Below are 19725 nucleotides of genomic sequence, written 5' to 3'. Positions count from 1 at the left end.
GCAGATCAGTGAGAGTGGTTTATTCCTGGCTCATTGACAAAAAACGGGGACGACGACACTTTTTGCATGTTTTGCTTATGGTGAACACTCACTTGGGGGTAGCCCTAGAAGGTGCCACATTCAAAAGGCTTCAGGAAGAAAATTAAAACTTCCTAGCTTAGGAAAACTCATTTATTGTTCGATTTAAGTACAGCATTCCAACTGCCAAGGCTTCACTGATAAGTTGGTCTTTTGTTTTTATTCACTGCCTCGGATTGTGTGTGCAGATTGTATGAACAAACAGAGCCATAAAATGGGTACCTAGTGATAAGGGAGGTCTTCGAAAATAAAGAGTGACGAGGGGGTCCACACCCAATTTTACAGGGCTCTGTGTGGTTTGCACAAGCCCAACGGGCAAAGCTTAAAAACCATGCTGCACGCAGCCCATAAAACTGTTTGAGCGTGACATCCCACGGGAGCTGGCAGGCAAGGACCTCTGAGACCCCTTCCCCTCTTCCTCTGCCCCTAATGGGGAAGAGCAGAACAGCCCATTTGCGTCCTGAAGGGTCACTAACCTCATGTTGATCTTAGCCACCCCTGAAAGCAAGAATGCAAAGACGGCTTCTACTGAACAACTTTGACAATCTGTTTGGGGGCGTAGCAAATGTGCTGCAGCAACACTTAAGAAGCAGAAGGGGAGGCAGCCCACAAACGGCTTTTCACCTTTGCTAATGTCAGCAGCTGAGACCTACAGAGCCTAATTCTCTCCCCTGCATGATGCCTGCACCACCAATTTATTTAACTCCTATATTGAGCCACCACCTGACGACAAAAGTCCTCTGTGCGCATAGGAGCCAACTTCTAGGGGCCGAGGGGTCTTTGCATCCCATAAAATATTTGAGGGGACCAGGCCATTCCAAAGTTACCGGGTTTTGCCATTCAAATTGGGGAGGCGGGCTGCATGCCACACCTTGCAATCGGTTAAGGGGGAGTAGGGCTTACCTGATGCCCTCCCCAATATTATATTCCAAGTTGGCACACCTGTCTGGGCAGGTCACAAGTAAAAACCAGAAACATAAAAGAGGACACCGAAATGTAACGCAGGATAAAATCAGAACGACACCGGTACAACAACTGTAAAAAGAAGGACAAACCTGGTACCTTAAAAGGTCATTGTGTAGGCATCAGGTTCTCTGTTGGGGGGGGGCACTAAAAAGACCCCCCATTTTGTAGCCAGCCTCATTTGCTTCATTTTGCCCACTCTATGTCCTGCGTTCCTATGTGACACAACTGGCAGAAGTTTGCAGCCACAGAGCACTGAAGGTATTGGGTTTGGACTTCTCTCAAAAGACAAATCATTAGGAAGAACTGCCGCGCAGGGTGAGCTCCACAAAGATGCAACCCCCCCCCCAAAAAAAACACCTCCTTTGCAAAATATCCAATTGCTTCCGGGGGGGGGGGGGTTGCGACTGGACCCCTTCGTTTCTCCAATGTGCAGTGTAGAGAACTGGGCTAGCTGGCCACGCAGAGCTCAGACCAGTCCCACACGTGCAGCGACCCGTCGCTCGCCGCCGACAGCAATGTCCGGGGCTTGGAGGGGTGCCAGGCGTGGGTTGTGACGACCGGGGCTGCAACTCCAGCTTTGCCCGCCCCGCTGAAGACGTGCCCTTTGTGGACGAAGGCCGGTTTGGCGTCCTGCACGGACGGGCCCCAGTTGTGTGTGTCGTAGACCCGCACGGTTCCGTCGAAGCCTGCAGGGGGGGTGGGAGGGGAGAGGTGAGCACTTCCTAGCACAGAGGAGGGAGGAGAGGGAAGGTACCTAACAGGATCAGGGCCCTGGCAAGGGCAGCATCCTGCTCTCTCACAAGCAGGGCCTCTCCTTCGCCTGCGGTTCCCACCTGCTGGTAAAGGTAAAAAGGTAAAGGACCCCTGGATGGTTAAGTCCAGTCAAAGGTGACTATGGGGTTGTTGCGCTCATCTCACTTTCAGGCCGAGGGAGCCGGCGTTGGTCCACAGCTTTCCGGGTCATGTGGCCAGCAGGAATAAACTACTTCTGGCGCAACGGATACACCATGACGGAATCCAGAGTGCACGGAAACACTGTTTACCTTCCCGCTGCAGCGGTACCTATTTATCTACTTACACTGGTGTGCTTTCGAACTGCTAGGTTGGCAGGAGCTGGGAGACAGGAGCTCACCTGATCATGACATTTCCCCCCCCCCCGTTCTCCCCCTCCTATGGTCCGGTGTGTCCTATGGCCCGGTGCGTCCAATAGAGCGAAAAATACGGTGATTTTTTTAAATTATTATTATTATTAACCCTTCTCTCCCCTCCAGCCAGCTTAGCCATGTGATGCCTGGGCTGGAAGGAGCTGGGAGTCCAAAATGTTTATTATTATTATTTACTGAATGTATATACCACCCTATACCCGGAAGTTTCGGGGCAGTTCAAAGAATAAAATCAAAATATAAAAGCACAAAATACAACAACCCAGTAACTCCCGACTCCCAGCAAAAAAACACATTTTAAAAAGGCATAGGATCTTCACAACATTTAAAATGTTTGGAATTTCTCAGCTTGGAAGCAGCTGCTCTGGAGAATGAAGGGAGGTTCCGCTGCAGAGCCTGGCAGCTGGGAAAGAGGCTACTGTAACCCAGCCCAAAGGGCACCTCTCCACTGGATAGGATTCCCATTTTACAGAAGCGGAGAACCGAGGCTGTTTTGCCAAAAGCTCCCCTGTCAAGTCAAAGGCTGTGTCTCCAAGTAGAGGGCTCCTGGGGTGGTTGACTTGCCCACACACCCCATTCCCTCGGGCTTTCTGGAGCCCTTGAGCCAAGACTAGGACGCCGGTGGTGCTGTGGTCTAAACCACTGAACCTCTTGGGCTTAACGATTGGAAGGTCGGCAGTTCAAATCCCCGCGACGGAGTGAGCTCCCATTGCTCTGTCCCAGCTCCTGCCAACCTTGCAGTTAGAAAGCACACCAGTGCAAGTAGATAAATAGGCACCACTGCAATGGGAAGGTAAACAGTGTTTCTGTGCGCTCTGATACTTGCCACGGTCCTCCATGCGGCAGTAGCGGTTAATCCTGCTGGCCACATGACCCAGAAAGCTGTCTGTGGACAAACGCCGGCTCCCTCGGCCTGAAAGCGAGATGAGCACTGCAACCCCAGAGTCGCCTTTGACTGGATTTAACCATCCAGGAGTCCTTTACCTTTAAAGCCTGGGCAGCATGACACTAGCAGCTAAATTTCTCCCCACCCCCCAAATTCCGGCACAAACAACACCAAAGAATTACCAAGATCTCCGCCCCACAGGCTTACCTGAGACGGCCAGGTGTTCTCCAAGCAGAGGGGCAAAGGAGACCGAGAGGAACTCTGCCCCACAGAGGCCACCCGTGGGCACACAGCACTGAGCCATCTTCACAGGTCTCGTGGGGTTTCTGAGGTCCGTCAGCGTGACACGGCCGGCAGAGGAGAGGCGGGCCACCAGCCGCCTGTCCCCAGAGGATGGCAGGGGGCCGCAGCAGACTCCAGCACACCAGCTCTGCCCAGGCAGCGCCTCAGAGACGTGGGCATCCTCAGTGACCCGCAGGAGACCCTGCGGCTGCCTGGTGTCAGCCAGGAACAGCTGCCCCTTCGTGCTGCAGGCCAGGACGGCGGCTTCGTCCAGGAACTCCAGGGTGGCAACCTCGTCGGTGTTTGTGGAGCCTACAGAAGCGAACAAGACAATAAATTATTATTATTATTAAAGAGTGTTGGGTTGAAATAAGCGACAGACGAATGGCAAGGTGTCATATGGGAGGCATCTCTTGAGCAAGTCTCGGAGAGTCCCTTTTATTGAATCTTACAGCATTTGCCACATATGTGCTTATTGCTGATTGGTTAACACAAGTACAAAGCAAAGTTTACATTAATCACCAATAGATTAAAGGTTGGGAAAGGGAGCACAGAACTAGACAGGCATGAAACCTCTTAATTAAATTATAACTAGTGATTGATATAGCAAGAGTAAAACAATTGCTAATGATTGATCATAACATGAAAGACTATAATAACCGCGTTCCGTAGATGTGGTCAACTATGCATTAAGAACAGGTCAGAGTATAATGTTTTCATGAACTCAATATGAACTGAACATTCTAGGGAGATGAGGGAATGTCTTGGTATTTAGAACGGGTTGTGCAAAAGAAAAGCTTAGAAGCAAGACTTCCCATCATGCCACAGTCATGTGCAAAAGCAGAGCTTCCCTTCAAAAGAGGGTTTTATCCCGCAAGACCGAAGGTTACCTGCCACGAAGACGGTTCTCCTGGATTCCATCTCGGTCACCTGAACATCGCTGACCCGCAGGCCATGAAGGACCCACGCCGATTTGGAGAAAGCGGTTGCAATCTTTGCCCAGCAGTGCTCCTCTCCTCGCGTGGTACGGACAGTGTAGAGGGGCTTAATAACATCTGGGGGGGAGGAAGGCAAAATACAGTTATCCCCAAGGTATGGCTGTGTGTGTCTCTACGCTCTCTACAACCCCCACAATCCCCGAGCACTTCCTCTGCTGGCTGGGGCAGGTGGGGAATTGGAGCCCATCAATATTGGGGTGGGGTCTCTATACAAGCACCAGCAAACTGGAATCTGGAGCCCAGAAGCCAGTTAAGGCAGAGTGAAGACGGTCGGGTTCGAACTGGAAACTCACCGCTCTTGCGGTGGGTGTTTAAGGAATCCCGATTTAACGGCTGCAGAAAGGGAGATGTAATTGTGGATTGGAGAATCTTATGACCTGGAGAAATTGGATGGAGGAAAGCTCTCCTGTAGGGGTGCAAATATCCAGAGTGTGGGGGTCAGGTGGGATTACTGTGAAGAACTGTGAAATATGGAGCAAGCCACTGTGTCCACGATGAAAGCACTGCGTTGACTGGGTTTGAGTCATTGACAGTGGTTTCTGATCGAATCCCACAAGCCTCTGCACCCCTGCCATTTGCTTCCTCTACGCCTGACAGGCATGTATAAGCATTCTAAACACAGGCCAGTTGCCGGTTGCTTCATCGGGCATCCTGGGTCATAAAGATAGAAGGTAGCTTCCTTGACGTAGCTATTGTTAGTTTTGTTAATCTTAGGGCCAGGAAGAGAGCTCAGGAAGAGAGTTCACAAGGAGATGTTAAATACTACCCATCCTTCCTCTCCCGTTTACTGCTGTTTATGACCTCCGGAGTTTGCTAAAAGCATTCCTCCTTGCTTCCTATTTTATTTACTCTGAACTACATATGAATGCTCAAGTAGGAAATAGTTTCTTTGTAGTTAAAAGAATTTCTTCTGATCTGACTTTGTCCCACATGGGGGTTTTGAAATGCTCAGAGGAAATCTGATTGGTTCTTACGAGAACTGTGTAAAAAGTTCTTTTGTGAATAAAATGGCCTGGGCCAAGGGGTGGAGAGAGAATTATACACACTCCTCCCAGAATCTTGCTGGTCAAGCCTCTTATGTATTTTATTAATCCTTCCTTGCTTTGGGAATGCTACACTCTCCTCCCTCCTCTTATAACGCACCAACTCGCAGACATTTGGTGAATGTCAGAGAACTCGGGGCACGCAGCAGAAAGCCGTTCTTCAAGAGTTAAACTGTGGAACTCCCTGCCACAGGAGGCGGTCATGGCCACCTGCTTGGGTGGGTTTAAAAGAGGATTAGGCAAATTCATGAAGGAGGAGAGGGCAATCGAAGGCTACTAGTCAGGATGGCTCTGCTCTGTCTCCAGAGTCAGAGGCAGCAATGTTGCTGAATCCTAGTTGGTCAAAGTCACAGGAGAGGAGAGTTGTTCTTGTGCTCAGAGCCCACTTGTGGGTTTCCCAGAAGAGGCATCTGGGTTGGCCCCTGTGAGAGCAGGAGGCCTGGACTAGATGGTCCTTTGGCCTCATCCAGCAGCCTGGCTTTTGTGACATTATCATGCAGCAGAGACCCCCTTATGTTAATTATAAAGTAGAAAATATTAGTTTCAGCCTTTCGGGCACGTGGCAAGCCTCATGGTGCAGTGAAAGAAAAATAAACTATGTAGGTTTTCTTTCGAATTAGGGTTTCATTTTTTAGTTTTTGTACTGTAAACTGCCCTGCAATCTTCAGGTGCAAGGCCCTATCTTCAGATGCAAGGCCCTATACGTGTGAATTTAATTAATTAATTAATTATTAATAATAATAAATACATTAAGCAGCAACTTGCTGATTGACGCACCTGTTTCATCCTGCCCCACGTGCCACACCTGCAGCGAGTCGTCTGATGGGCCACTTGTCACCAGCAAGCTACAGCCACAAGCAAAAAAGAGTGAGGAATGCTTGGGAAAGGGGCAGGACTAAGATGGGCTTCCACTCACACACAAAGCCTGGAAAGAGGCATCCTTGACATTATTGTTGACAGAGAACTCCAGTTCAGGATGATCAAGGCTCCAGGCTCCCAAGGCTGTCAGTACAGTCCGCTCTGCAATGCAAAGGCACTAGAACTACCGTATGTTTCCGTGTATAAGACAAGTATTTAATATGGGGGGGAAAGATGCTAAAATTTGGGGGTCGTCTTATACATGGATAGTGGAGAGGTGGGACGGGCGATTGGTGGATGGTGCTGAGCAAGAGATTGTCAGCGACGTAGCGGCGTTTCTGCGGGCAATTGGTTGTTGCCTGAAGGTTCGCTGGTTATTGGCTGCTGCAGCAATTGGGTAGGTGATTGGCGATTACTTTTTGCAAGCGTGCAGACGATTGGTGGCTTTGTTGATGTGTGTGTGTGTGATTGGCTGTTGCGGTCCTGCGGAAGAGTGATTTTTGGCAAACCGCCCCCCCCCCAAAAAAAGCTCAACAACTCTAGCAATCTCTCCCAAAGAAAGCTCAACAACTCTGTGCAATCTCCCCCCATATTCCCTATTTTGAGTCTTATACATGGGAAAATACAGTAATTTAGGTACCACTTCTGTACTGAATGCTCTGGGCAGGCCTTGCATATCTAAATAACCAGCAACTAGAAAATAAGGATTTTCTTTATCTCATTTTTCTATCTTTCTCTTTTAACCTATTTCTCCCCCCTTGCCCCACTTTTTGTGTTTTTATTGTATCTAGATAATACTATTTTAAGAAAAGGAAAAGGAAAGGACATTAAGTTCCGTATTTTTCTCTATAAACCTTTATATATATATATATATATATATATATATATACACACACACACACACCGTATTTTTCACTCTACAACATGCACCAGACCATAACACGCACATAGTTTTTAGAGGAGGAAAACAAGGAAAAAAATATTCTAAACGAAACAGTGGATGTATGATTTTTGTGGTTCATGCTGTGGCCACAGACATGTCATCTGACAGTGAGTTTGGAGTAGCTCAATGCAAAAATCCTGAGGATCCATGTGGATCCATGCTTTGTAACCATGTTTTTGCACCACTGCGACCCCAGGCAACAGTGGGTGCGTGATTTTTTTGGTGCAAGCTGTAGCCATGGACATGCTATGTGATCTGATGGTGAATTTGGGGTGACCCAGTGCAAAAATCCTGAGGATCCATGTGGATCCGTGCTTTGTAACCACGTTTTAAGTGGGGAGGGAAGGAAAAGCACTCAAGGGACAAGGGACAAGCGTGGGGTGGGTGGAGAAGGATGCTGCTAATAATGAAGAAGAGGGGTATAAGGGGAGGAACCAACCGGACAGGACTTGTGTAAGCGGCACCTCTCCTCTCCCGCTTTGCTCCTTTAAAGAAGCAGGCTCTCTGTCCCTCTCTCCTCCCCACTCAGCGGCTCTTCTCCCGCTTTGCTGTTTCAAAGTGAGCCACGGAGGAGGGAAGGAAGGGGAACCATGGATCCTCTGCTCACGACTGCAGCAGATTCCCCCCACCACCCGTAGGCATTCCCTCCATAACACGCACAGACATTTCCCCTTACTTTCTAGAAGGAAAAAAGTGAGTGTTATGGTGCAAAAAATACAGCATATATATATATATATATATATATATATATATATATATATATACTAGCAACCAAGAAGCCAGGTCCTTTTAGCACCACTGACCTGGTCTTTGGCACCTGCTTCAGCATGTAGACCGGGTGATCAGAAAATCCGCCATGTTCAACCTTGAAATCTCTTTCTGGACATAAGCCCTGTTTAAAAATAAATAAATTGAGGGTCCACCCGGAAACCATGCCTGGGCCTCAGCAGAAAAGAGACCCAGGAGAGCATTTGCATAAATATCTATCTATTCTGAAGTTGGGGTGTGGCCCCCGGGGGCCCAGATGGGGAGGGGAGTCTCCAAAGTATTATCATTAACATTACCTGGTTCTCCTTTGCGTACAGCCTCTGAGGCAGGAGAAGCTGGAGGATTTCATTCCTTCTTCCATTTTCATACCCCGCCACACAGATACCTAAAGAAATCAGACCAGCATTGTTCCTTTTTAAAATTCCAAGACATTAAGGTTTTTTTTGTTTTTGTTTTTTAAATTGTCATCAAGAAAAATATGGGGCATCATGCCCAACTGTCAGCTGGTAAAAGGACCCCTAAAGCTGGTAGCTGATCAAATTACTAGGAATCTGAATTCCTAGAAGAAGTGGAAGCAAAAAAAAAATGCCAAAAAGAAAGGAAACAAAAACCTCACTTTTTTCTCCCGTCCACTCAATGACTCTGGTGGGATCGTGAAGCTCAAACAGGTGGAGATCGTTGTACCTGGAAAGAAGTGGGAGGGAAATGCAATGAATGAATGAATGAATGAATGGACAGAGGATGGACACTGAGCGGCTGGATGGCTCAAGGGGCAGAGCAGCCCTCTCTCCCCATTGGCCACGGAGGCAAAGTGGGAACCCAAAAAGTGGGCGGCCCACCTCTTCTGTCCCCCCTCCTCCCCCCTGATCTTCCCTCCCTTTCTCTACCCCCTCCCCTTTCCCCCTCCTTTCTTTCTCCCCTCCCCTCTCCTCCTCCCCCTCCCCCTGATCTTCCCTCCCTTTTCTCTCCCCTTCCCTCCTCTTTCCCTTTCCTTCCCCCCTCCCCTTTTCTCCCCCCCCCCGCTGACTCACAGTCTCAAGGACTCCAGCAGCCACTCCTCCTCTCCCTCTTCCTCCTGCTCTCCTTCTCCCTCCATCCTCCTTCCCTCCTAAAACTTGCAACCGGCGAGGAGCGAGGGCGGCCCGTCACGTGAGAGCGCCCCGTCACGTGAACCGGCCCCCTCCACGTGTCCGCCCGCTTCCCTCCAATCGCCGGGCGCGCGGGGTGGGCGGGGCCTCGCTCAGAGAAAGCCCCTCCCCTCCCGGCCAGCTGCGAGCGGAGGAGGCGCCTCCTCCGGCTTCTTCCTCTCCCCTCCGCGCTGTCCTGGGGGGGGGCGCGGGTTTCGGGGGCTTTGGGAATCCGAGTGGGGGCTCCCGTGACTCTCCCTCCCCCCTTTTTCATCCATCACAACAACCCCGCAAGGTGGGCTAGGCTGAGAGGCGGCGACTGGACCCCCAGGTCTCGCCCCCTGGGGGGATTCGAACCCGGGTCTTTCCCAGAACCGCTGCTCCACACTGGCTCTCGGTGGGCTGGGTGGGCCTTTGGCGTGACCCAACAGGACTTTTCTCGAGGTCCTGGGTTCAAGGTGTTGCAGGAATTTATGTATAGGTTGGGGGGGTGTTGCCCCTCCAGCAGATATCCTGCACATGCAGCCCACTACCAAAACCAGCAAAATCGCTTTTGTGACTTGTCCCCACAAAACGCTTCATCACAGTTTCTTCCTATCTATTCAAAGGGCCTTTGCTGCACAATACCAAATGTAAGAATTCACTGATCAATGTATCCGTGTACTGGCTCACTGGGAAAACTTCAGAAATTCATACAGACATGTGAGCTCAGCTACTCAGCAGCCCCTTTGCCTGAGGGATAATTCCTGGCATCCTGATACCTGAGTGCCAGACAGGTAGCCATTCCAGAAATAACAAACCCAGATGGAGACAAAAGGGTGTGATGAACTTGGCTGGGAAACAGGGAAATGGAAATATCTTTTTTGTTGCACTTGATGGGTGTTTGGTGGAGGGCAAGGGGAACCATGGGGCAGGGTCCAGGATGCTCAGATTACTGCCACCAGACCTCCCCTTTCATGATGTAACTGTGATGTATGAGAGATGTAGTTTTTTTTGGGGGGGGTAACATGGGGATTTCCTGCCAACCTAGCAGTTCGAAAGCACATCAAATTGCAAGTAGATAAATAGCTAACATTCCGGCGGGAAGGTAAACGGCGTTTCTGTGCGCTGCTCTGGTTCACCAGAAGCGGCTTAGTCATGCTGACCACATGACCCGGAAGCTGTACACCAGCTCCCTTGTCCAATAAAGTGAGATGAGCGCCACAACCCCAGAGTCGGTCACAACTGGACCTAATGATCATGGGTCCCTTTACCTTTTTAACATGGGGATTAGCAGCTAATAAAAGTTTGGGTTCTCTTTTGTTTGGGGCTTCCATCTTGTTCCTTCTTGTGGCAGGTGGGAGTCCTGTCGCGACAGTCTTCAAAAAAGACCAAGCCTACTGGCTGCTGTTTTGTTCTGGTATTCCTGGCTGGGGTCCTTGTATTTTGTCCAAGGGAGCCCTCAGATTTCTCCGTTAACAAAGGGAAAGTGCCAAGTGGGAAAGCTTCAGGGGGGCATTTAAAAAGATTTGTTGTTTAGTCGTGTCCGACTCTTCGTGACCCCCTGGAGCAGAGCATGCCTGGCACTCCTGTCTTCCACTGCCTCCCACAGTTTGGTCAAACTCATGCTGGTAGCTTCGAGAACACTGTCCCACCATCTCATCCTCTGTCGTCCCCTTCTCCTTGGGCCCTCCATCTTTCCCAACATCAGGGTCTTTTCCAGGGAGTCTTCTCTTCTCATGAGGTGGCCAAAGTATTGGAGTCTCAGCTTCACGATCTGTCCTTCCAGTGAGCACTCAGGGCTGATTTCCTTCAGAATGGAGAGGTTTGATCTTCTTGCAGTCCATGGGACTCTCAAGAGTCTCCTCCAGCACCAGAATTCAAAAGCATCCATTCTTCGGCGATCAACCTTCTTTATGGTCCAGCTCTCACTTCCATACATCACTACTGGGAAAACCAGAGCTTTAACTATATGGACCTTCTTAGCGTGGGAGACGTTAAGAGGGGCAAATTCTTGGAGGAGGAGGCGGCCGTTCGGTGGCTCCTCGCCAGGGCGGCTGTGATCTGCGGCAGTGCTTCTGGCTGCTGGGAATCCCAAGCGCGGAAAGGGCAGCTGAGATCAGGTCTCGCTGCAGGCTTCCCACAGTTATTATTTCATTTATTAAATTTGCACACTGCCCACACTGTGAGAACAAGATGCTGGACTAATCATTCATCAGTATTGCGTTCAGGTGTCTTTTGCACAACAACCCTGCAAGGTAGATGCAGCCGAGAGATTGACTTTATACCTACTGATGTGACTCAGTTGTTTGCCAACCTGGTGCCCCCTCCAAATGCTCTTGGCGGACTGTCCCGAAGCGTCTGCCGTCCTTTCCTGACCCAGCATCTCTCCCCACCTTGCCCCCCCATGCCCTTTTTCTCCCCGCCATTGCAGCCACTCGACAGCATTTAGAACGAAAATGGAGAAAGAGGGAGCAGGTGCCAAGCAGGGGGTTGGTCTAGATGACCGTCAGGGTCCCTTCCAGCTCTACAATTCAATGATTCTTTGTGCATGGGGGGAAAAGGGCAAAGATGCACTCGTGTACCAACGAAACCAGCTTTCCTCTCCCTCTTCTGTGGGATAGCTCAGTTGGCAAAGCATGAGACTCTTGATCTTAAGGTCATGGGTACTAGCACATTGGGCATAAAAAAATTCCTTCCAGTAGCACCTTAAAGACCAACTAAGTGGCATTTGCCAACAGTGTCCTTCAGCTCTCTATATTGGACAAACAGGCCAAACCTTACGCCAAAGAATAAACGGACATAAATCTGACATCAAGAATCACAAAACAGAGAAACCAGTAGGAGAACACTTCAATCTCCCAGGACATTCTATACAAGATCTCAAAGTAGCTGTTTTACTACAAAGGAATTTCAGAAATAGACTGGAAAGAGAAGCTGCTGAATTGCAACTCATTACCAAACTTAAAACCATGGAGAGACCTGGTCTGAACAAAGACAGTGGATTCTTATCTCATTATACATGACTGAGCCATTTTTCACCTTCTCACCCCTTGCCTTTTCCTGTAAGACCTATTACAGTCGTTAAGAGTCGTCAACAGGCTCATCTCAGCTATCTGCCAATCTCCCATTCCCACCACCCTTCTGAGTAATACCCCTCCCCACCTTCTCACTATATAGAAGGATCTGGCAACTTCTGTTTCAGTGTATCTGAAGAAGTGTGCATGCGCACGAAAGCTCATACCAAGAACTAACTTAGTTGGTCTTTAAGGTGCTACTGGAAGGAATTTTTTTTATTTTGACTATGGCAGACCAACACAGCTACCTATCTGTAACTGGGCATAAAAAAAATTCCTGTATCGCAGCGCGTTGGGCTGGATGACCCTCAGGGTCCCTCCCGATTCTGTGATTCTTTCCTTGGGTTCTGCTTCAAGTGGCGCTTGGGAGCAGGGTTGGTCTCTGCGTAGGTTTTGCACCACCACGATCTGAATGTATACCCTGCCTATTTTTCAAATCCGTTTGAAGAAGTAAAACGCCGACTCTGAGCGAATGGAGGATGAAACTTATAGATTACGCCGAATTAGACAAATTAACTGGAAGAATAAGATATCAAAAAGATCAAAAATTCACTGAGGACTGGGGGAAGTTTGCGGTATATCTGGAAACTATATGTGACCAACAAACAACGCTAGTGGGCTTTAAAGAGACTTTGTAATACTGTAAGGAATATTGCAAGCCAGAATTAGAGAGGTGTAAACTAATAGTAAACTAGCAATATTATATAGGAGAATGCGAGGAAATAAGAACAATGGATGATTGTGGGAGGTGCTGGTGGAGGCTTCAAAAGTGTAAATATGTAAGTATGTTGTAACCAATATAAGTAAAAGAAAAACTGAATAAAAATCTAATTCCAAATAAAAAAAAAAGAAGAAGTAAAACGCTGAAATAATATATAAAATGTCAGCGGTACATAAAAAGTAATGGTGCGAAACCTTGGTTAACGTAGCAAGCCCAGAAATCAATTAAGCAAACGGAAACAGCAGTTCATAAAGCAGCCATTTATAAAGAGAGGGAGAGCGAAAACAGACAAAGGAGCAGAAAATACTCCTCTAGAGGTCTTTCTTAAACAACCAAACGCCTGGCAATGGGTTTCATGCGGAAGGGCATTGCACAAGGCAGGCGCCATCACCGAGAAGACCCTGCTGCTTATCATTGCCTGCTGTAGCTCTCACCTGGAGCCAGGCCTCAGATACCGGATGGAGCAAGCAGAGAAAAATAGATGAAATAAGGTGGGCTGCAGGGTCCTCAGCTCCTAAGCTGTTTGGGGCTTTAAAGACACCATTTGAAATAAATGACACACATCTATTTGGTCCTGCCTTCCAGCATAGGGTTGGGGCAGGTGGTCTTTTTGTCCAGGACTCAGGCAGAAGCCTAGAACCAGTTCACTTTCCTGGCAATTCTCAGCGCCTGGGAAAACAAAGAGTGACCTTTGAGCAGTAGGGTTATAACTTTTTGACCCCACCCCCAAAAAAGATGATTTCCTGTATCATAAAGGGATAAACTTATGCTTAAAAACATTGAAAAAGGGATTGATTCCTCTCAGTTGTGAAAAAAGGGCACCCCAAAATGAAAAGTTGGAGCCACCGTATATGTAATGTTACTACTCATAAGTATAAGAGCTGTAAAAAAAAACAACTTAATGGATCTGTTTAGAACTTTTGCATCTGTCTGGAACTTTCTAAAACTGTATTGGAGAATCGCTGGAAGCCGGACCCATCCATCGTCCAGATCGCAGTGTGCAATCACACAATCAGTGTGCATCACGCAATCAAAGCAAATTTTATTGCAGCAGAAACAAAGGCCAACTGCAACCTCGGTTTATTCTAAGCAACAATGTACAAAACGTTGTGTGAGTGAAGGTACATTCTTTCACCTTTGGTGGACGTGCCCAAAGATTAAGGCTTTCTGGGAAATGATATATAATGAATTGAAAAAGGTATTTAAATATACCTTCCCGAAGAAACCAGAGGCTTTTCTCTTGGGTATGGCCGGCCAATTGGTGCCAAAGAAGGACAGAACATTTTTTATGTATGCTACAACAGCAGCAAGAATACTCATCGCAAAGTATTGGAAGTTACAAGAACTACCCACCTTGGAAGAATGGCAGATGAAGGTGATAGACTATATGGGACTGGCAGAGATGACCGGCAGAATCCGAGACCAGGGAAGAGAGACAGCGGAAGAAGACTGGAAGAAATTTAAGGACTATCTTAGGAAACATTGTAAAATTATTGAATGTTAGAATGACGTGGGTTTAGAAATTATGTGGTTTCTAGCTGTAATGATTAAGTAAAAAGAAAAGAAAGTCTAAAAATTTAAATGGATAATAAGGGAGAGGATTTGCTGAATTAATAATTGGAAATTGGAATACAGAAAGAGGAGGTATGAGGAAGTCGGGAAAGTAAGTTACAAGAAAGTAAGGGATTGAAATTATACTTGTTTTTGTTTCTTTGTTTGTATTAATGTCTTGTTTGTTATTATATAATTTGTGAAACTTCAATAAAAATCTTTAAAAAAACAACAACAAAACATTGTGTGAGTATTAGAAAATTTGCCAGCTCTATTTTTCCTGTATTATGATATGCTATGCATATTACACAACACGTTATGTAGTTACATATACAAACACTGATTGATTTCGAGGTGAGCTTTTCCCAAGAGATTTGGAAATGACAGTTCATTCCTTTGTTTTTTAGGCAAAAGTTCATCTAGCTAAGCTACAGGAACACGAGGTTGTTTAAAAAAAACACGTTGCAACCCTAGTGGGCAGCTTGTGGGGCAGATGTGGGTCGGTAGACCCAGGAGCCAGACTTAAGCTCTGGGGAGGAGTGTTGCGAAAGGACCTTGTTGTTGTCCCAGCCTTCATGCTGTAAGGAGGCCACTTCGGATTATAAGATTATAGCGAGAAGGGGTGCTCCTCAGCCCAAATCTCTAAAGAGGAAAGTTAAATTTAATGTTAGAAGAAAACAGACATGCAGGGCACTCGAGTGAGGTTGATGTGTGATTTATTTCTCAGAACTGAAGTGTCGATTTGTGCCTGGAGCAGACCAGTGACAAATATATACAGCATTGGAAGACGGAACACTTTGTTCAAAGGCAAATGATGAGATTGGGCAAAGAAACAAGAGATTCAGTAGCGGAAGAGGATGCTGGGTGAGCAGCCGGGAAAGCAGCAGGCAGAGGGAGCGCCCTCCCTTCTCCACCACAAGCTCCTCCGCAATCTTCAGGTATGAGAAATGTCTTCTGCTGCACGAGTTAGCCAGACTCAAGTCCGCAGCAGAGCACCATGCCCTCGGTTGATTGTTGGCTCTCCGTTGACCCCTAAAAGATGAGAAAGGAGGGGTTATCCTGGACTAGCTGGCTTTCTGTCACAGGGGAGTTCAGAGTTCTTTACAACAACAACAACAACAAGGTATATCTAACCCTTGTTGGGGACGCAGGTGGCGCTGTGGGTTAAACCACTGAGCCTAGGACTTGCCGATCAGAAGGTCGGCGGTTCGAATTCCCGCGACAGGGTGAGCTCCCATTGCTCGGTCCCTGCACCTGCCCACCTAGCAGTTCAAAAGCACATCAAAGTGCAAGTAGATAAATAGGCACCACTCCAGCAGGAAGGTAAATGGCATTTCCATGCGCTCTGGTTTCCGTCATGGTGTCCTGTTGTGGCAGAAGTGGTTTAGTCCACATGACCCGGAAAGCTGTCTGTGGACAAACGCGAGCTCCCTCGGCCTGAAAGCGAGATGAGTGCCGCAACTCCATACAATGGTACCTCGGGTTACAGACACTTCAGGTTACAGACTCCACTAACCCAGAAGTAGTACCTTGGGTTAAGAACTTTGCTTCAGGATGAGAACAGAAATCGCGTGGCGGCAGCAGTGGGAGGCCCCATTAGCTAAAGTGGTGCTTTAGGTTAAGAACAGTTTCAGGTTAAGAACGGACCTCCAGAACGAATTAAGTTCTTAACCCGAGCTACCACTGTAGTCGCCTTTGACTGGACTTAACCGTTCAGGGGTCCTTTATCTTTACCTTACGAGGCCCTGAAATTTGCCTGACCTTCCGATGCAAGCCACAATTTGCAGGATACGCAGAAGTCCCCGTGGCCCCCTCCCCCCCTTCCGCCTTGGTTCCTTCCTGGGAACTGACCTGGGCAGCGTCCTCCGCAAGGTTACAGAGGGATGGTGTGTCAGTCGCTCTGTTCCTCTTCATCACTGAGCTGCTCCTGGAATGAGGAAAGCGGGCATGAAAATCAAGCCACACACCCCCATGTATGATGTCACACCCAACTCCCCATTTCGCCCCTAGTATAGGCTAGGTAATCCTTCAGCTCAGATGTAGTTTTAACTAGATTTATGGGACTGAAAACCGCACACCAGGCATGCAGTGATTCAACTCTACAAAGTGATGCAAGCCGTGCGAACAGGAAGGTGGCCCAGTTGGGCCCTTGGCCGGATCCAGCCAGCGCTTCTTATGTTCTTAAGTCATTGTTTGCCCAGATGCGCCTGAATGAAGTGATCTGGGAAGCGGGGGCAGGGAACCTGACCTCCAGGGTAATGATGGACGGATGCTGTGTCTCTCAAACTTTCCAGTGTTTGAGAAACACTGGAAGGGCTTATTCACGCATACGTTTTTCATTTTGACCCTGTGCTTCCCTCGTGGAACATCACTCCTTAAAGCTGAATCGGAGCAATTCAGGTTTTCCGCAGATGGAGGTTTGCTCCGATTCAGCTTTAAAGCACTGGTTTTTATAGGGAGAAAGCGTGCCTGGCCACAGAGCTTTGAATCGTGAACTGTGCCTGGAAAACGCAAAGGGAAGTGTGGCCAAGCCCTTCACTCCATCCCCTTTCCACGTATCCCCACAGCTTAATTCACTGCACCCCATTTCAGCATTTAATGTGCAGCTTAATAATAAGATTAAGATTTTAATGTTTTCCATACCAGGAGACCTGGAAAAACGCAATTGTCACTTCTGCTGGCTGCACCCAGTGAAAATGGGGCTGGGAATGCCCCCTGGAAGCAACAGGATGTGACCATGTCCCATTGCTCACATGGACACCCTACAGCAAAAAAGACGGCTAAACCCATTTGGGGGATATTTCTTGCCTTATGTGGGCCCTGTATGACAAGGAGGGGGGAGGGGGTAGGTATTTGCCCGGGCAAGTGACAGGGTGCCATCCTATCTCATAGAATCATAGAATCATAGAGTTGGAAGAGACTACAAGGGCCATCGAGTCCAACCCCCTGCCAAGCAGGAAACACCATCAGAGCACTCCTGACATATGGTTGTCAAGCCTCTGCTTAAAGACCTCCAAAGTAGGAGACTCCACCACACTCCTTGGCAGCAAATTCCACTGTCGAACAGCTCTTACTGTCAGGAAGTTCTTCCTAATGTTTAGGTGGAATCTTCTTTCTTGTAGTTTGGATCCATTGCTCCGTGTCCGCTTCTCTGGAGCAGCAGAAAACAACCTTTCTTCCTCCTCTATGTGACATTCTTTTATATATTTGAACATGGCTATCATATCACCCCTTAACATCCTCTTCTCCAGGCTAAACATGCCCATCTAGTCACTTTCCAGGCGGCATTTGTGACCCCCATTTAACAGCTATGGCAGCAACCAGCATGCAGTCATGGTGTGGTTTTAAAAGAGGATTAGGCAAATTCATGGAGGAGCTGAGGGCTACCAATGGCTCCTAGTCACAGAGGCTCTACTCTGCCTCCACAGTCCGACACAGCTATGCTTCTGAAGACCACTTGCTGGAAACCACAGGAGATGAGAGTATTGCTCCAGTGAGGTCCAACACCGAGGGCCTTCTGGCGGTTCCCTCACTGCGAGAAGCAAAGCTACAGGGAACCAGGCAGAAGGCCTTCTCGGTGGTGGCACCCGCCCTGTGGAATGCCCTCCCACCAGATGTCAAAGAGATAAACAACTACCTGACATTTAGAAGACATCTGAAGGCAGCCCTGTTTAGGGAAGCTTTTAATGTGTGACATTTTAATTTATTCTTAATCTTTGTTGGAAGCCTCCCAGAATGGCTGGGGAAACCCGGCCAGATGGGCGGGGTACAAATAAATAATAATAATAATAATAATAGTAATAGTGCAGGGGTCAGCAAACTTTTTCAGCAGAGGGCTGGTCTACTGTCCCTCAGACCTTGTGGGGGGCCAGACTATACTTTGGGGGGGGGAATGAACCAATTCCTATGCCCCACAAATAACCCAGAGATGCATTTTCAATAAAAGGACACATTCTATTCAGGTAAAAACACACTGATTCCTGGACCCTCTGCGGGCCGCATTTAAAAGGCAATTGGGCTAGATCCGGCCCCCGGGTCTTAGTTTGCCTACCCATGCTCTAGTGCTTAGATGCTCTTCCATTATATATTTTTTTAAGAAAAGAAAATGGAAAGCCCAGCAAGAACACCTTCTGCTCTCGAACCTTCTAGGAACTTACAGTACTTTCCGAAGCAGAATCGATAGGTTTCGGAGATATTCTATCACTGATTAGTCTTCCAAACCTGTTGTGGCGAAACAAGAAGAGTTGAATGGCCATTCTGACTGTTAATCAGTTAATCCCTGCAACAACCCTGTGAGCTCGTTAAGAGACTGGTGACTGACTCCAAGGTCTCCAGTGAGCTTCATGATGGAGTGGGGATTCGAACCCTGATCTCCCACACTCTAACCACTACTCCACACTGGCTTCCTAGAGGACCTCTGCTGTGGGGCAGCACTATAAATTAAGTAGGCAAGTAAATGTGGGAAAAGCAAAGTGTCACTTAGAGAAGGATCTGAAATATTTTCCTTGAAGATGGAATTTGCTTTTTTTCTGGATCGTTTTATCGGATGCTTTACGCTTTTTTTCTTCTTCTTTGAAATATAAGGCAGTACAGAAATGAAAATAATACTAATAATAACAGCAAAACCCCACTGGAAAAAAGGCACCTAGACGTTTGTTGTGGCAACCATAAGCCAGGTTTAAGGCGCCATTTGGCAACTATCTTATATATCTGAGTTTCTAACATTGGCGGCGCAGACATGTTTTTATCCCATGGAGAAAGAATGGAGGAGACTTTTCTTACCAGGTCTGTATAGAGTTCCTGAACATTATAACAGTAGCCAGCAAAAGCACACCAATCCCAAGCATAGAGCTCAGCATTACAACCTTCCTAGTGCCTGAGAGAAAGAGGAAGAGGAAGAGGAAGAGAGGGAATTAGTGTTCTGCACTTCAGTGCTAAAGGACACACACACACACACACACACACACTTAAGCCATCAGCAATCCTGGATCTCATTCTTGTACTTCCAAACTCTGGGCTCATCCCTCTTCCCTTCCACTTTCTTCCAGGAAAGCCCACTCTTTAGCACTTGTAAAGGTAAAGGGACCCCTGACAGTTAGGTCCACTTGTGGACGACTCTGGGGTTGTGGTGCGCATCTCGCTTTACTGGCCGAGGGAGCCGACTTTTGTCCACAGACAGTTTTTCTGGGTTATGTGGCCAGCATGACAAAGCCGCTTCTGGCGAACCAGAGCAGCGCAAGGAAACGCTGTTTACCTTCCCGCCTATTTATCTACTTGCACTTTGA

General features: G+C 47.9%; 3 protein-coding genes across 5 annotated transcripts in view; 1 reads left to right on the top strand and 2 right to left on the bottom strand.

Moving 5' to 3' along the window:
- Positions 1-19725, top strand: part of ARRB1 (arrestin beta 1) — a 558582-nt gene that overhangs the window by 145525 nt on the left and 393332 nt on the right. The gene's annotated exons all lie outside the window — the stretch shown is intronic.
- WDR73 (WD repeat domain 73) lies at positions 158-9164 on the bottom strand. Its single transcript, XM_083499832.1, has 8 exons — positions 9017-9164; positions 8602-8669; positions 8282-8370; positions 8021-8109; positions 6194-6261; positions 4266-4430; positions 3301-3687; positions 158-1730 (listed from the first exon to the last, which is right to left on the bottom strand). Exons 1-8 carry the CDS (start codon positions 9079-9081, stop codon positions 1492-1494), a joined length of 1170 nt encoding a protein of 389 aa, XP_083355958.1. The 5' UTR covers positions 9082-9164; the 3' UTR covers positions 158-1491.
- Positions 15140-19725, bottom strand: part of LOC310705104 (disintegrin and metalloproteinase domain-containing protein 21-like) — a 42836-nt gene continuing 38250 nt past the window's right edge. For both annotated transcript variants that reach the window (XM_083499546.1, XM_083499545.1), the window contains exons 20-23: positions 19223-19316; positions 18598-18661; positions 16292-16367; positions 15140-15472 (exon numbers count right to left, since the gene is read on the bottom strand). In XM_083499546.1, coding sequence (XP_083355672.1) covers positions 16332-16367; positions 18598-18661; positions 19223-19316 — 194 coding nt within the window. In that variant the 3' untranslated portion in view covers positions 15140-15472; positions 16292-16331. The remainder of the gene's footprint in view (positions 15473-16291; positions 16368-18597; positions 18662-19222; positions 19317-19725) is intronic.

The sequence above is a fragment of the Podarcis liolepis genome (assembly GCF_965112155.1).
Source record: "Podarcis liolepis genome assembly, chromosome: 4".
Classification (NCBI taxonomy): domain Eukaryota; kingdom Metazoa; phylum Chordata; class Lepidosauria; order Squamata; family Lacertidae; genus Podarcis; species Podarcis liolepis.
The sequence above is the reverse complement of the archived record's forward strand: the minus strand, read 5'-3'. Positions and strand labels throughout refer to the sequence as shown.

Bases quoted from the DNA above. Each gene is read 5' to 3' on its own strand.
- WDR73 (XM_083499832.1), bottom strand. From the start codon at position 9,081: ATGGAGGGAGAAGGAGAGCAGGAGGAAGAGGGAGAGGAGGAGTGGCTG. The intron at 8,670-9,016 runs GTGAGTCAGCGG...ACTTCTTTCCAG, and splicing joins CTGCTGGAGTCCTTGAGACT to GTACAACGATCTCCACCTGT. The intron at 1,731-3,300 runs GTAAGCCTGTGG...CCCCCCCTGCAG, and splicing joins AGAACACCTGGCCGTCTCAG to GCTTCGACGGAACCGTGCGG.